Source organism: Halteromyces radiatus (genome assembly GCF_025201355.1).
Source record: "Halteromyces radiatus strain CBS 162.75 chromosome Unknown BX664scaffold_3, whole genome shotgun sequence".
Classification (NCBI taxonomy): domain Eukaryota; kingdom Fungi; phylum Mucoromycota; class Mucoromycetes; order Mucorales; family Cunninghamellaceae; genus Halteromyces; species Halteromyces radiatus.
This window is the reverse complement of record NW_026251689.1, coordinates 2617004-2630567: the sequence shown is the minus strand read 5'-3', so window position 1 is coordinate 2630567 and position 13564 is coordinate 2617004. Positions and strand designations below refer to the sequence as shown.

At 33.6% G+C, this 13564-nt stretch overlaps 5 protein-coding genes across 5 annotated transcripts; 2 read left to right on the top strand and 3 right to left on the bottom strand.

The window, feature by feature from the left end:
- Positions 1-687: 687 nt before the first annotated feature.
- Positions 688-4980, bottom strand: BX664DRAFT_384909 (adaptin N terminal region-domain-containing protein). Its single transcript, XM_051549209.1, has 12 exons — positions 4819-4980; positions 4644-4723; positions 4262-4464; positions 3997-4155; positions 3477-3934; positions 3264-3397; positions 2742-3173; positions 2425-2671; positions 2252-2349; positions 1547-2167; positions 1220-1450; positions 688-1122 (listed from the first exon to the last, which is right to left on the bottom strand). Exons 2-12 carry the CDS (start codon positions 4672-4674, stop codon positions 890-892), a joined length of 2847 nt encoding a protein of 948 aa, XP_051401937.1. The 5' UTR covers positions 4675-4723; positions 4819-4980; the 3' UTR covers positions 688-889.
- Positions 4981-5164: 184 nt separating this feature from the next.
- On the bottom strand, positions 5165-6261 carry BX664DRAFT_329820 (uncharacterized protein). Its single transcript, XM_051544869.1, has one exon. It carries the CDS (start codon positions 6233-6235, stop codon positions 5303-5305), a length of 933 nt encoding a protein of 310 aa, XP_051401936.1. The 5' UTR covers positions 6236-6261; the 3' UTR covers positions 5165-5302.
- Positions 6262-6967: 706 nt separating this feature from the next.
- On the top strand, positions 6968-9345 carry BX664DRAFT_329818 (uncharacterized protein). Its single transcript, XM_051544868.1, has 8 exons — positions 6968-7048; positions 7115-7156; positions 7235-7373; positions 7464-7477; positions 7558-7595; positions 7658-7863; positions 7942-7964; positions 8041-9345. Exons 1-8 carry the CDS (start codon positions 7018-7020, stop codon positions 9207-9209), a joined length of 1662 nt encoding a protein of 553 aa, XP_051401935.1. The 5' UTR covers positions 6968-7017; the 3' UTR covers positions 9210-9345.
- Positions 9346-9890: 545 nt separating this feature from the next.
- BX664DRAFT_348699 (uncharacterized protein) lies at positions 9891-11719 on the top strand (the record flags this gene model as incomplete). The annotated part of the gene is made up of 8 exons (XM_051547580.1): positions 9891-9921; positions 9993-10034; positions 10108-10246; positions 10317-10330; positions 10401-10438; positions 10513-10718; positions 10820-10842; positions 10917-11719. 8 exons carry the CDS (start codon positions 9891-9893, stop codon positions 11717-11719), a joined length of 1296 nt encoding a protein of 431 aa, XP_051401934.1.
- Positions 11720-12016: 297 nt separating this feature from the next.
- Positions 12017-13315, bottom strand: BX664DRAFT_329805 (uncharacterized protein). Its single transcript, XM_051544867.1, has one exon. The coding sequence runs from the start codon at positions 13264-13266 to the stop codon at positions 12250-12252; it is 1017 nt and encodes a 338-aa protein (XP_051401933.1). The 5' UTR covers positions 13267-13315; the 3' UTR covers positions 12017-12249.
- Between the last annotated feature and the right edge of the window lie 249 nt (positions 13316-13564).

Here is a 13564-nt window from a genome sequence, read left to right as displayed (position 1 = left end):
TATTTTTTTTTTATTTCTATTTATTTTTTACCTGCGGTGTCGTGGAACAGAAGGTATAATTTGTCTAGTAGGTTGATATGAACGAGATGGTCGAGAAGAGGTATGATTCATAGTTTGATAAAAATGATAATGAGATACTTGACCAATCACTAATGTATTGTCGCCCTGACCATATGCTAGTACTGACATGATGAATGATTGTTTTTGAAAAGGAATTCTAATACATATACTTCAAAAAAAAAAAAGGAATAGTAAGAAGAAACAAGGGAAAAATAAAAAAGAAACACGGAATATTCGACTTTTTTCATTCCTTTTTTCTACTCCGATTGCAGGCAACATGTGCCTTTCCCTGAAGAGAGAGAGATCATCGTTATTCAATAATAAATGTCTGAATTCAAAAATAAGATCAATAGATGACAGAAGAGAAAAAAAAATATTATTGTCGCATAATTCAAATTGAATACAAGAAGAAGAAGAACAAGAAGAAGGAGTGGCAGTAGTTCCATTGATTTATAAGAGATTTTGAATAATAAATATATATATATATATATATCTATTGTTAACATATCCATTTTTTTTTATAAACATTAAATACATCCCCAAAAAAGGTGATAACCTATTTTATAATATCACGAAACTATTTTCTTGTGATCCAACAAAAAAAACTTTGAAAATACTATAAAAAAAGAACTGAAATCACTTTTTTTTTTTTATTTGAAATATATAAAAAGCAGGGAGGGGATAAAGTAAATTGTAAAGTGAAAATAATAGAAAAAAAAAGTCAGGAAAGAGAGACAAAAGGTAAATAGGATGATGACACAAAGGAGAGAGAGAGAGAGAAAGAATGATAATAATAAGATAATAATAAGAAAATGATAAAAAAAAAATTCTAAGCAATAGCAGAAAGGACCATTTGAGAGGTGAAATCATCTTGACTTCGGACAGCTAATTCAAATGCCACTCCAGTAGCGTTACTGAATGTCATACGACAACGAGCCAATACTTTGTTTCCACCCAAGAAAGTACCTGCCAATAACAATGTATGTACACTAGCACTCTTGGGTAATGCACTATCTTCCAAAGCTTGCATTCCAAGTAAATCAAGAATTGAGCCACATGCCACTATAAAAAAAACAACGACAACAACAAATAATATATTAGAATAACTATTTCTCTCTCTCTCTCTTTTTTTTTTTTTAAAAAAATAATAATAATTTACCTTTCAAACTTGGTGCTTTATCCTTATCCAGCGCAAATGTTTCTACCAGTTCATGTTCAAGGGTTTCCCATTCTTGTGCAAATTGAGATACATAGTTAGGTCGAATGTAATCATTGATGGTAACTTCAATATCTTCCACTTGGTATTCATCATCATAACCTTCAGGATCAGGTTCTCCAGTAGTAGGATCACAATCCTTCACATCAAATTTCAATGTATTGGAGAAAGTACCTAAATAATATATATATATATATATATATATATAATATAAATAAAAATAATGAATTCTCTCCTCTACCTATTAATTCCTTTCTAATCATTACTTACCAACAGCAAGATCTTCAGGATCTTCTTGTTCGAAAGCCACATAGATATAACCAGGTACATTATATTCCAATTTTGGTGCAGGGATCTCGGCCACTTGAACCAAAGGAGCATCATCCAAAGGTTGCATCACCATACGCACGTTTTCCAATAGTTGATCATTAAGTGTATTGGTACAGTTGAATTGGAACACGACATGACGAGCAAAGGTATGTTTAACACAATGGACTACATATTCAGTTTCACTTTCCGTCAATGGCACAGGCTTGCTAGAACTATTGAAGAGAGTACCAAAGGTTTGTAACGCAGGAATTTGAGCCAATTGTTCTGCATACACCGCTTGTTGATCCAGACTACTGACTCCAAATTGTTGATGGGCTGTAGAAACAGTAGGGGCTACTGAACCATTAGTACCTTCTACACCTGCAAATGTTGTTCCAGACAAAGAAGGTGTAGCTGAAGGAGAGATAATATCCTGAGTACGGAGACGACGACGTTCTTCTTCTTCTTGAGCCTTGCTAATAACGGGTACTCCACCAAGATCGAATTCCTTATCATTAGCAAGTGGACTATTTACATATTCAACAAGCTGACGTTCCAAAGTAGGTAGTGCAAATGTGGCATCTATAATATATGTTAATGAATGAATATTATATTCAAATAATCAAACTCTTCAATCTTTTTTTTTTTTTTTTTGTTTTGGCTTACCATCTTGTACATAATCTTTGGCAATGTCATCATGTTCCATAAATGTCAAATATAAAGTGGCTCTGTCACGAACTTCATCATCAACATCATCCAAACATCTATATCCATAAAAATGAGAAAAGATTGATTAGTAACTTCATATATGTATAATAAAGACTACAACACCACTATACCTTGTCAGTAACACCTTGACACTTTTCTTGACTAAAGCATCTTGTACATTGACACCAAACTTGGCAAGAGCACTTACAGCAGCAGCACGTACAATAGAGTTTTCTAGAATAACACGATTATAGATATAACGGATATATTTGGTAGGAGTTGCAGTTTTGGGTCCTTCCACACCAAGAACATGAAGAATACGTACAGAGAGTTTAGTGAATTCACAATCTTCAATAAATTCGCACAAATGAGAAAGAGCTATAAAATTCAAATTAAAAACGTAAGTTATAGATAGTCCTTTTTTTTTTCTTTTTAATTTTTTTATTACCAGCATCCTTAGAATCGGTAATAAACTTGACCATATCAAAAATAGCTTCTACCACAGCCTTTTTAAAGTCATATCCACCTTCATCACGTAAGACACCACTAAGGAAGTTGAGCATAATGACTTGCTTGGCAGGGAATTTGAGACACAACGATCGAATAGCTTCCACGACAATAACTTTGAATTCATCCGAGATTTCACTCATAAATCCAGAGATTTGTTTCATTAATCTATCCACAGACGCTTCGTTACCGGTTTTCAATAAAGTTGTAATAGCAAAAGTAGCCACACTGCGGTTTTGATCAGTGATGAGATTTTCCATATCCAAATTGCAAGGCGACACAGCAGCAGGGTTGGAGAGTGATAACTTGTTGAGAATACGGATAGCGGCAAAACGGAGAGTAGGTTTTGGTGATGACAAAAATAGTTGTAATACTATTGAAAAGTAGGGTTAGTTAAAGAAGAAATAAATAAAAAATCATGTCATTCTCACTTTCTCTTTTCATATAAATTAATGATACTTACCAGAAATAGCTGGATGGAGCTCTTTAATGGAGACATCAGGCATTTCACAAATAGCACGAGCAGCTTCCAAATTTACCATATCACTCTTGTGTCGTAAATATCCTTCCAATAATTCGTAAATGCGTACAGTAGATCTAACAAATAATAATAATAATAATAATATGAGTATCTATATTTCTTTTTTTTTCTTTTCCCTTTTCTCTTTTTCCTTACCCAGGGTCTTCTTCCATAACTTTACAAGCATAACGAATCAAGAGACAAACAGCAGCAGGATTTTTTAGAGTACTACCACCACCACCACCGAGAAAACCACTACTACGAGAACCAGAGAATGTTTGAACTAATTTGGTCACAGCCATACGATCATGTTGACGGATAGCATAGAGTAAACCAAGGGCATGATATTGAGTAATATTACTACTGGAAATAACCACGGGAGCATTGTTAGGTTGACCACCAAAACTAGACATATAAGAAGCAGCAGAAGCCAATCCAGAGCTGGTCGATTTGGCATGAACGGCTTCTTGTACTTCATTTGACCAACGACGTACAATATCTTTGGCTACATCAAATAAATGATAGGATGATACCAAAGCTGCAGAGGAAACTGAAGGATTCTTGTCCACAATAGATGCTTTGAGAATACGTTCGATACCTTGAATCATGGATGGCTATAGAAAAAAAATATATATATTAGTCAAATTAATGATATTCATTATATATATAAACCTACGTCAGTGATCAAACAGAGAGCACGGATGGCATTGGCACGATAAATAGTTTCTTGTTTTGATTGAATATCCTTAATCAAAGATTGAGTCACCATAATAACATCTTCTGCAATGCCTGATAATTCCTTGATAACTAGATACATCATTTGTCGTAAAGAGGTCTAATAAAAAAAAAAGAAAAGAAAAAGAAATGATTTTTAGTTTAATATATTTCTATCTTGAGTATATATATATATATATTTTTTTTTCTTTTTTCAGGAAACTCACGTCTTTGGATTGGAAGAGTTTGATGACATTGAAGAAGAGATCAGTAGCTTCTTTGGAAGCAAAAGGTTCACCGAGGTACAATAAATAGATAATCTTGGTCAATAGAATACGACATTTTCTAGCGTTGATGGGAGAATTGTTAAATACACGAGCTTCCTGCAATACGGCGGTTTTGTCGAGATGATAAAAAAGTCCAATTTCGCCTACAAGAAATAATAATAAAAAAAAAAAGATGAAGAAGATAATGTTTAGTTTTTCATCTTGACTAGCAATTTCAAATCTATTTATCACACGCGTATATTCAATCTTTGTCTTGAGATATCCTTTTCATTTCCATCTGACAAAGCCAATCCTATTTTGCCACGTATATATTATAGTTTACCTGAGTCCTCGTCCCGTTTACTGTAACTCATGTTGTATTGTAGTGTGTATTATATGTATATATATGTTATGTAGTGGCGTCTATATATAAAAAAAAAAGACAACAATAATAAGAAATTAAAGAATTAGATTAAAAAGCCAAAGAAAAAGAATTATTAAAAAAAAGATGAAAGTACCTTGTAAAAAAAAAAAAGAATGGTTTGGATGTACTAAAAACAAAAGATGGAGACGGTTGATGACCTTTGTTTTGTAATTCCAATAATGTGGTGTAAAGGGAAATAAGTAAATATATATATTTGTATATAAAATAAAACAGGAAAGAAGAGTGAGTGAAAGAGGGAGAGAAAAAGAAAAAAAGAGAGAGAGAAAAAAAAATAGATTTTTCTCGGGTCTCAACAAAAAAGAGAGCAAGAGACGGGGATCAAAATTCCTAATGAGAGAAAAAAGTCAAACCAACCAGTAAGCCTTGGCCATTTTGGACACTTAAGGACTTACATGATAACGATTATGGAAATAATTGTATAAACAAAATAAAATAGTATTTATTTTCAATAGATATAATGATCATAGTAAATAATAATAATAATAATAAGAAAACTGATTAAAAGATGGATATAGGTATACACACGCAATATATATAATATGATATAAGAAAACTAACTAAAACATACTAAAGATGGATAAACACCTTCGGATTACCTTTGTTAACCATCGTAATATAGGACTTGAAGGTAAGAGAGCAGAAGTAGAACGGGTAACTTGAGATAATGGGTAATTTTGATTGCATTGCTGTCGAGGTAAACTTTCCAAAATATCAGCCAGTTGTTCATCGGATAAATCAGGATTCATTCGCCAGATCATATAATTATCATCATCTGTAGCAGCAGCAGCAGCAGTAATAACAGGAGCAGTTGTATGACTTGGTTCAAAATGAGAAGTAGCTGTCATATCCAAAGTCACCATACCATTTCTAGGAATCTTCTCTAAATGTTCCAAACTATCATCAATTTGAGAGCCATGCTTTCTGAATACCAGTTTCATCCCTAACACACCTCTTATCAATCGAATATAATCCATCATTGGTTCTTCACCATTTTGAGTCATCACATATTCTGTCACTTGCCAATCCACCAGTTTACGTTTATACAATTGTGCACGTAAACAACCCACTAAACCACGTAGGAAAGGAACTGACCCAGGATCCTTGATATGGTTACGGGAAAATTCGCGTACGAGGACCAATCGTTGTACATGTGTCAGAGTCAAAGGTTGTTGAATTCGGTCGAGGGCTTCCCGAAGATGTTGCTCAAGCCGTTTTTGTAATGCTTCATGCCATTTCTTACGTTGTAATCGTTTTGCTTCACCAAATGCTTTCCATTGTTCGCCAGTGATTGAATAAATTTGTTCATCAATGGGAGTAAAACCAAGGGATAATAGCAGTTGTTCTTGCTTTTCATTGCAACTTTCGATCTTCACTTGGAAACTCAGGTCTTCCAAGCTCGTCTTTCCACATTGTTGAATTAATAATATGAATTCATCAGCTTGTTGATCTCCATCAAATGCTTGCATACATAGCTTATTCCAAACGTCCATATTTGTAATAAGTTTGAGAAAGAAAGATAGATAAAGAAAGAATAAAAAATAATAAAAAAAAAATCAAAAGGAACAAGACTCTGTGAATGTTACTGACTTCAATCTCCGAATCACAAAGATCCACCTTATTGATTGAGGATCATTACTAACAACTACACAATGGTTTGCAATGATACAGAAAAAAAAATCTTTAGTTTAGTTAATAATAGAGAGGATGGTTCTTTTAATTTTCATAATGAGGTAAATTATCGGTAAAATGAGTAAAAAAAAAAAAAAGAGACAAGAGAGAGAGGGAGAGAGAGAGAGAGAGGGGATCTACTGGGTTACCAAATAAGGTGAATTCCCTAGCCACAGCTATGCCAAGAAGATTCAAAGAAAAGAGTATGAAACAGCAAAAGTATTTGATCAAATCAAAAAAAAAAAAAAAAAAAAAAAGCTATCACTTCACACTTTATATATAAAAAGTAATAGATCACTTAACAATAAATGATCATTTCAAGCTGATAAGAAAATAAATTTTTATTCTATCAATGTTTATATGTATACAATAAATATATAACACATGCGTATGTGGTACATCAAATGGAAGGGAGAACACAGCGGGTACACTTTGAACCAATATTTATAAATAAACTCAGCGTCTCCCATCTGATGTATAAGAATCCTGCGTTGGTTATTTTTTTTTTTTCTTCTTTCTCTTTTCCTTTCCTTCGCCTTTTTTTCTTTTCTTTTCTTTTTTTTTTTTTTTCGTTCTTATTCCATTTTTCTTTTTTAGCTGAAGTATGTCTTTTTATGGTACTTCTGATTTGGAAAGTAAGTTTGATCTATTTATCACTTTTTCTTTGCACCTATGACTCATTATTTTGTCCTATTGATTAGAGGATGTCCATAGAGCTGAATCCATTCTTAGTTTTTTTACTGGTAAAATATGATAATCTACACTAACTCATTCTATTCTCTGATTTAACCTTTCATTTTATAAATATATTTATACAATAGATCCAGGAAAAGGTCAAGATATCAAGAAATTGATTCCACCAAGTATATTAGCAAGTGCTCATGGAATTGTATTTATTCGACTTTATCGTGTGGGTTTATTGATCTCTGCCAAAGGAGGAAACGGTATTATTATTGCAAGGTACAAAAAAAAAAAAAAAAAAGAATAGTGTCTATCTATCTATCTATACATATATATTAATTACACTTACTTTTGACTTTTTGTTTTTAGATTACCTGATGGAAGTAAGTCTAGAATGTTATTATCTTCGGGTATCTGACTAATCAATCCTTTTGTTGACATTTTTCTTACTTCTCCTCTTTAGGTTGGTCAGCACCGTCTGGAGTATCCATGACTTCAGTTGTACGTAAATAATTGTAAAAGACCGAATGCTAGTTATTAATACCTTTTTTTTTTTTTTATAGGGATTTGGTCATCAAGCTGGTGGGGAAGTCATTGATTCTATTCTCGTTTTGAATTATCGTGGTGCTGTGAAAGCCTTCTTTGATGCTGGTGGACAAATACAATTGGGAATCAATATGTCCGTAGCTGCTGGGCCTTTGGGTAGATCTGCTGATCTTGCTGCCTCTGCCTCCAGTTTCAAACATATCGCTGCTACCTATGCTTATAGGTAATGCATATATTCTTTCATCCTGCTTTATCTGATAATACTTCTTTTTTTTTTTCTTTCTCTTTTTATTTATTATAGTTCGTCAAAAGGATTATTTGCAGGTATATATAAACTTATTTATTTATAAATCAGGATGATTGGCTGATTACCATATTATATTATCACTATTATTATTAGGTTATTCTTTTGAAGGATCTAAGATCTCTGAACGATCCAAAACCAATGCTAGCTTTTATGGGCGACAGATCAGTGCACAGGAAATCCTTACAGGGGCAATTCCTCCTCCTCGAATGGCTTCTGGTCTTTATGATATATTATACTCAATTGGTGCTGCTGGTCCTCAACCTGGTATCAACTTTGGTCCTGTCAAATCATCCGCTCTTAGTCCATATAGACCACCATCATCAGCAGTAATACATCAGCAACAACAACATCAACAACAACAACAACAACAACAACAGCAGCAGCAGAAAGAACAACAGAAGCAACCTGCGTTTATTCCGCCAACATCATCAATACCACTGTCGCCTCATTCGACTTCTGGTGGCTCATTCTATTCAGATCATGAACCATCAGCTTCATCGCCAGTCATGTCCACTACTCCCAATGGATACCCTATTGAAAAACAACAACATCTAAACTCGAATTCACCTTATCGCCATTGCTCTTTACAACCGTCATTATCGATCCGTCATCCACCACAATCAAATCCTCGTCATAGTGAAAGTGACGTCAGTCAGTACTACAATCGGCAACCATCACATACAAGAATTCCTGATGCTGCAGCTTCATCGTCCGAATACGCGGAGCCTCCTCCTCCATATGAACCAAGTACCAGCAGCGTTGTACCAAGTGTCAGCAATGTTGGCAATACTGTGGAGAACAATCATCAACATCTACCATCTTCATCATCCGTCGCATTAGTTCCTGGTATGAGTGACCATAAACCACCTATCAACACGTTAGTTTCAACATCTAGTCAACCACATCTGCAACAACAATTTCATCCGCAGCCATTTGGACAACACCGACCATTGATGGAAGGAGCAGTATCATCACCGGTATCGTTATCACCTACATCACCAATCATCACAGGATCATCATCAAATACAGCGATTAATACACAACATCATGTACCTTCGCCTACCGATAAAAGCAACAAAAAAGGTGCATTTGTTGTGGTTGCAAAATATGATTTCAATGGACAAGAACAAGGGGACTTGGCATTCAAGGCAGGGGACCATATCACGGTACTTCAATGGACAGAAGACAGACAAAGTTGGTGGCATGGACAAATAGGATCACGAACAGGACATTTCCCAGCGAATTATACTGATAACCTTTAGTATTATTTATGACAGCAAAAATCTGTGTTGTATTAGTATTGTACTTCATGTTATAGTCTTATTATTTGTAGCTTATATATCATCTCTTACTTTATATTTATTAACAAATAAAACATTTCATGATATTATTTCTTAATTTTTATGATGAAATGTAGAGAAAATGAGGCTTATTGAATAGACATTCGCCAAAAAAGGAAAGCCATTAGCGTATTCTACGTTAATACTAAAACTCTTGGCTGACATCCCCCTATTTTTTTTTTTTTTTTTTTTTGTTGTTGATGAACGTGATTTCAAGAATCAATGATTACAAAAGTATTTATATGTGATCTGTTTAAAAGGTTTTTTTTTTTTTTTTTTTTTTTTTTTTTTTTTTTTTCAATGGTAGTAGGGAAGAGTCCATATGATTGGCTGATCTGCGTTGACCAACTTTTTTTTTAATCACTCTACTGCATACTACAAAAGGAAAGCGCATGTTTTCCGGACCGTTATCGCTTTATTTGTACAAGCGTGTGAGACTTTCTGTTAGAAGATGTCATGAACGACCTAGTCGCCTTGGCAATAGAGTACAAACTCAGCATTGATTTTTTTTTTTAAAAAAATCCTGCAAATTTTGATGTTCACTTTTTATCATTTGCTTTCTTCTTTCACTTTTTTTTTTTACAGAACATACGTCTAAGAAACATGCCCTCACACGGAACAACTGATTTAGAAAGTAAGTTCCTATTATCTCTTTTTTTTTTTTTTTCTTATAGTCATTACTCATTATTACTGATTTCATTCTAGAGGATGTACTTAGAGCTGAAAATATTCTATCGTCTTTCACTGGTAAGAAAAAAAAAAAAGAGTATCGTGACAGGCACAAAATATCTCATTCTTTTTTTTTTTTTTTGTATTATAGAACCTGGAAAAGGCCAAGATATCAAGAAATTGATTCCACCTTCTGTTTTAGCAAGAGCACATGGAATTGTACTTATTCGAATTTATCGTGTAGGTTTGATGTTTTCTCACAAAAGTGGAAAGGGTATTATTATTGCAAGGTGAGTCATCTTTCAAATAAATAGATTTTTATATTCTTTTTTTTTTTTTTTTTTTTTGATCAAACATTAGATTACCTGATGGAAGTAAGTTAAATAGATAAAAGTGATTATCCTCAATGTTTGACATATATATATATATCTTCATTCTTTTTAGGTTGGTCTGCACCATCTGGAGTATCCATGACTTCGGTTGTAAGTAGATGGTCGATCATAAAAAAAAAGGTTTCAATATGATGCTGATGATTTTTTTTTTTTCGAATGATTAGGGAATTGGTCATCAAGCTGGTGGGGAAGTCATTGATTCTATTCTAGTCTTGAATTACCGTAGTGCTGTGAAAGCTTTCTTTGACGCCGGTGGACAGTTACAAGTAGGACTCAATATGTCTGTAGCTGCTGGACCCTTGGGTAGATCTGCTGATATTGCTGCATCAACCTCTACCATGAATCATTTCGCTGCCAGTTATTCTTATAGGTAAACATATTATTTCAAAAAAAGGTTTATCTTATTTTCCTTGTTATTCACTCTTTTTTTTTTTTTTTTTTCGGTCACTCTCTTTGTTTACTACTATATAGTTCATCAAAAGGTTTATTTGCAGGTATATTTCAAACACATAAGAAATCTTTTTTTTTTTTTTTTTATTACAGAGAGACTGATTATCATTGTTTTTAGGTTATTCCTTTGAAGGATCCAAGATCTCTGAAAGGGTCAAAACAAATGCAAATTTTTATGGACGATTTGTTAGCGCACGAGAAATTCTGACCGGTACAGTTCCTCCTCCTCAAATGGCTTCTGGTATTTACAACATCTTACACTCCATTGGTGCTACTGGACCTCAACCTGGAATTACTTTTGGTCCTATCAAATCGATAATAGATCATTCATTAATGTCTACACCACCATCATCACCACAATCGGACCCTGGTGCCTTGTTTTATTCAGCTCAAGAATCTGGCATGACACCCAATGGATACCCTCTTGAAAAACAATCGTATCATCGATCAGCTCTGCATCAATCACCATCCATACGCCTCACTCGTCCAGAACCACGAAGATATGAACCTCCACATACCAGAATCCCTGATGCAGATTCAATGCCACCTAAATATACACATCCATCTCCTCCTTCGTATGAATCAAGTATGGTCACCCATAGAAATTCACAACCCTCACTGACGATCACCACTGGAGATCAAATCAATCAATCGTCATCTAATCCATTTCGACAAACATTGACACCATCATCACCAACAGAATTACCGCCATTACCCAGCAATCATCACAAATATACTAACAAGACGTGCGTTGTGGTAGCAAAATATGATTTCAACGGACAGGAACAAGGGGATCTGGCATTCCAAAAAGGCGAACATATCACGGTGATCCTTTCTACAGAAGATCGTAATAGCTGGTGGCATGGACAAATTGGATCAAGAACTGGAAGCTTTCCTGCTAATTTTACAGAGGATCTTTAGGATAGAGGAAAATAACATATAGAAATAATCTAGTTTTTTTACAATTATATATAATCAATTAAACTTTTTTTTTAATAATTTTATAAATGGATATTCATTTTTTTTTTTATATATATATAGACTGTTCAGTTGATCATAAAGAAAGAGGCACACAAAAAAAAAAAAGCTTGATATATGTAGAATCTTTATTTCTTTGGGTTTATATATATATAAAAAAAAGTATCAACTACTAAAAATCACCTTTGTATGAAGAAACAAAGAATGAATGATAAAAGAATAAGGTAAAACAGTAGAAGGGGGAAGTAGAGAGGGGGAATGAGAAACAAAAATATAGAGTTTGCTAACCAAAAAAAAAAAATAAAATAAAAAAAATATGAGTGTGTACATTTCGGAATAAAAAGTAAAAGGATGTATAAAGTAAAAAAAAAAAAAAATGATAATATGAAATATATAAATAGTAAATAAGTAAAAGAAGTTATTGAGGAGGAGAAGTAAATAAAAGAGGATGAGGACTATAGAAAAAGTGACATTCACATGACGGAGACACCAAAAGGATTGGAGGATCTTGAACGTAACACCTGATCAGAGCCCACCCGACCTTGAAAAGAATAATGACGATCCCCAATAGTACCAACAGAAGAAGAAGGGGTCATACATTCCATAGATGGTTGATGTGATAAATGATATTGTTGATGCATAGTAGGATACAAATGTTGTTGTCGTGATATAGTAGGTAAATAATGAGATTGTTGTAAATGATAAGAAACAAATGGGTGATATGGTTGATGCAGAGACTCATGACGAGGTGAAGAAGGTTCAGATCTAGTAGATAATGGTGTAGTACGTCGTTGTCGCCACAAAGCATTCTTTTCGGTAACATGATCATTCCATCCATTCAAACCACCAGTCCAATTACGCATAAATTCCAAGAATCTTGCTTTTTCTTCATCAGTGATGACGGATTGTTTGTCCAATGAAGGTTTATGAAGAGAAGATGTTGTACGATCAATGATATTAGAATCTTTTTCCAATGGTGAAGATTGCCAATAAGTATCATGATCTGATAATGACGATGAATTCGAAAGAGTATTATTGATAGGAGGTGGTGAATTGGTTGCAGATGATGCTGATGAGAGTGAAACACAAGAGGATGCAGATGATGATGAAGAGGTATGTGATGAAGAAGAAGAAATGTTGACAGAAGAAGTAGGAATAAGACGTGGTGATATGGTTGTTATAGATGTAGGTCGTTGAGAAGAACGTTTTTTCACATCCACTTTGGGTACTAAAGCCTTGAGTCGTTCAATTTCTTGTTGATAGTTGATACAAGTTTTCATACCAGCAAAAGGATCATCAGATGTTTTACTAGTTTTTCGTTTAGAGTCAGTCCAACGTCGTTTATCGTTTGTAACACTAATGAAACCTTCATCGTCAATAGTAACATTTTTGCCGCGAGTCGTGTCAAGTGGTGAAGGTGGTGGTGAAATAGGAGTAGAATGTATTGATTTTTTTTGGTGGTGTTTTACACGTTTATCGATAGACTCCATAACGAAAAAAAAAGTGATAAGAAAAAAAAAAAAGATGAGAAAAAAAGAATGATATAAAAAAAGAAAAAGAAGAAAAGAGGAGTGTATATGTACAAAAAACGCCTGTTTTCAAAATAAGTTTGTATAAAATAAAAAAAGTGAGTTCTATAAAATAGTAACTAAAAGGAAAATAATGTATAAAAGTGTGTATATGTCTTGTGTGTGTGTGATAGAATTAGAGGAATGAAGGGAACATGGTCTTTTTTTTTTTATTTTATTTGGAGGGAGTATTAAAAAAAAAAAAAAAGAAAAAAAGAGA

Coding starts and splice junctions, on each gene's coding strand:
- BX664DRAFT_384909 (XM_051549209.1), bottom strand. CDS start 4,674: ATGAGTTACAGTAAACGGGACGAGGACTCAG. Junction 4,465..4,643: donor TAAACGGGACGAGGACTCAG/GTAAACTATAAT, acceptor TATTTCTTGTAG/GCGAAATTGGACTTTTTTAT. Junction 4,156..4,261: donor AACTCTTCCAATCCAAAGAC/GTGAGTTTCCTG, acceptor TTTTTTTATTAG/ACCTCTTTACGACAAATGAT.
- BX664DRAFT_329805 (XM_051544867.1), bottom strand. CDS start 13,266: ATGGAGTCTATCGATAAACGTGTAAAACACCACCAAAAAAAATCAATA.
- BX664DRAFT_329820 (XM_051544869.1), bottom strand. CDS start 6,235: ATGGACGTTTGGAATAAGCTATGTATGCAAGCATTTGATGGAGATCAA.
- BX664DRAFT_329818 (XM_051544868.1), top strand. CDS start 7,018: ATGTCTTTTTATGGTACTTCTGATTTGGAAA. Junction 7,049..7,114: donor TGGTACTTCTGATTTGGAAA/GTAAGTTTGATC, acceptor CCTATTGATTAG/AGGATGTCCATAGAGCTGAA. Junction 7,864..7,941: donor GCTGCTACCTATGCTTATAG/GTAATGCATATA, acceptor TATTTATTATAG/TTCGTCAAAAGGATTATTTG.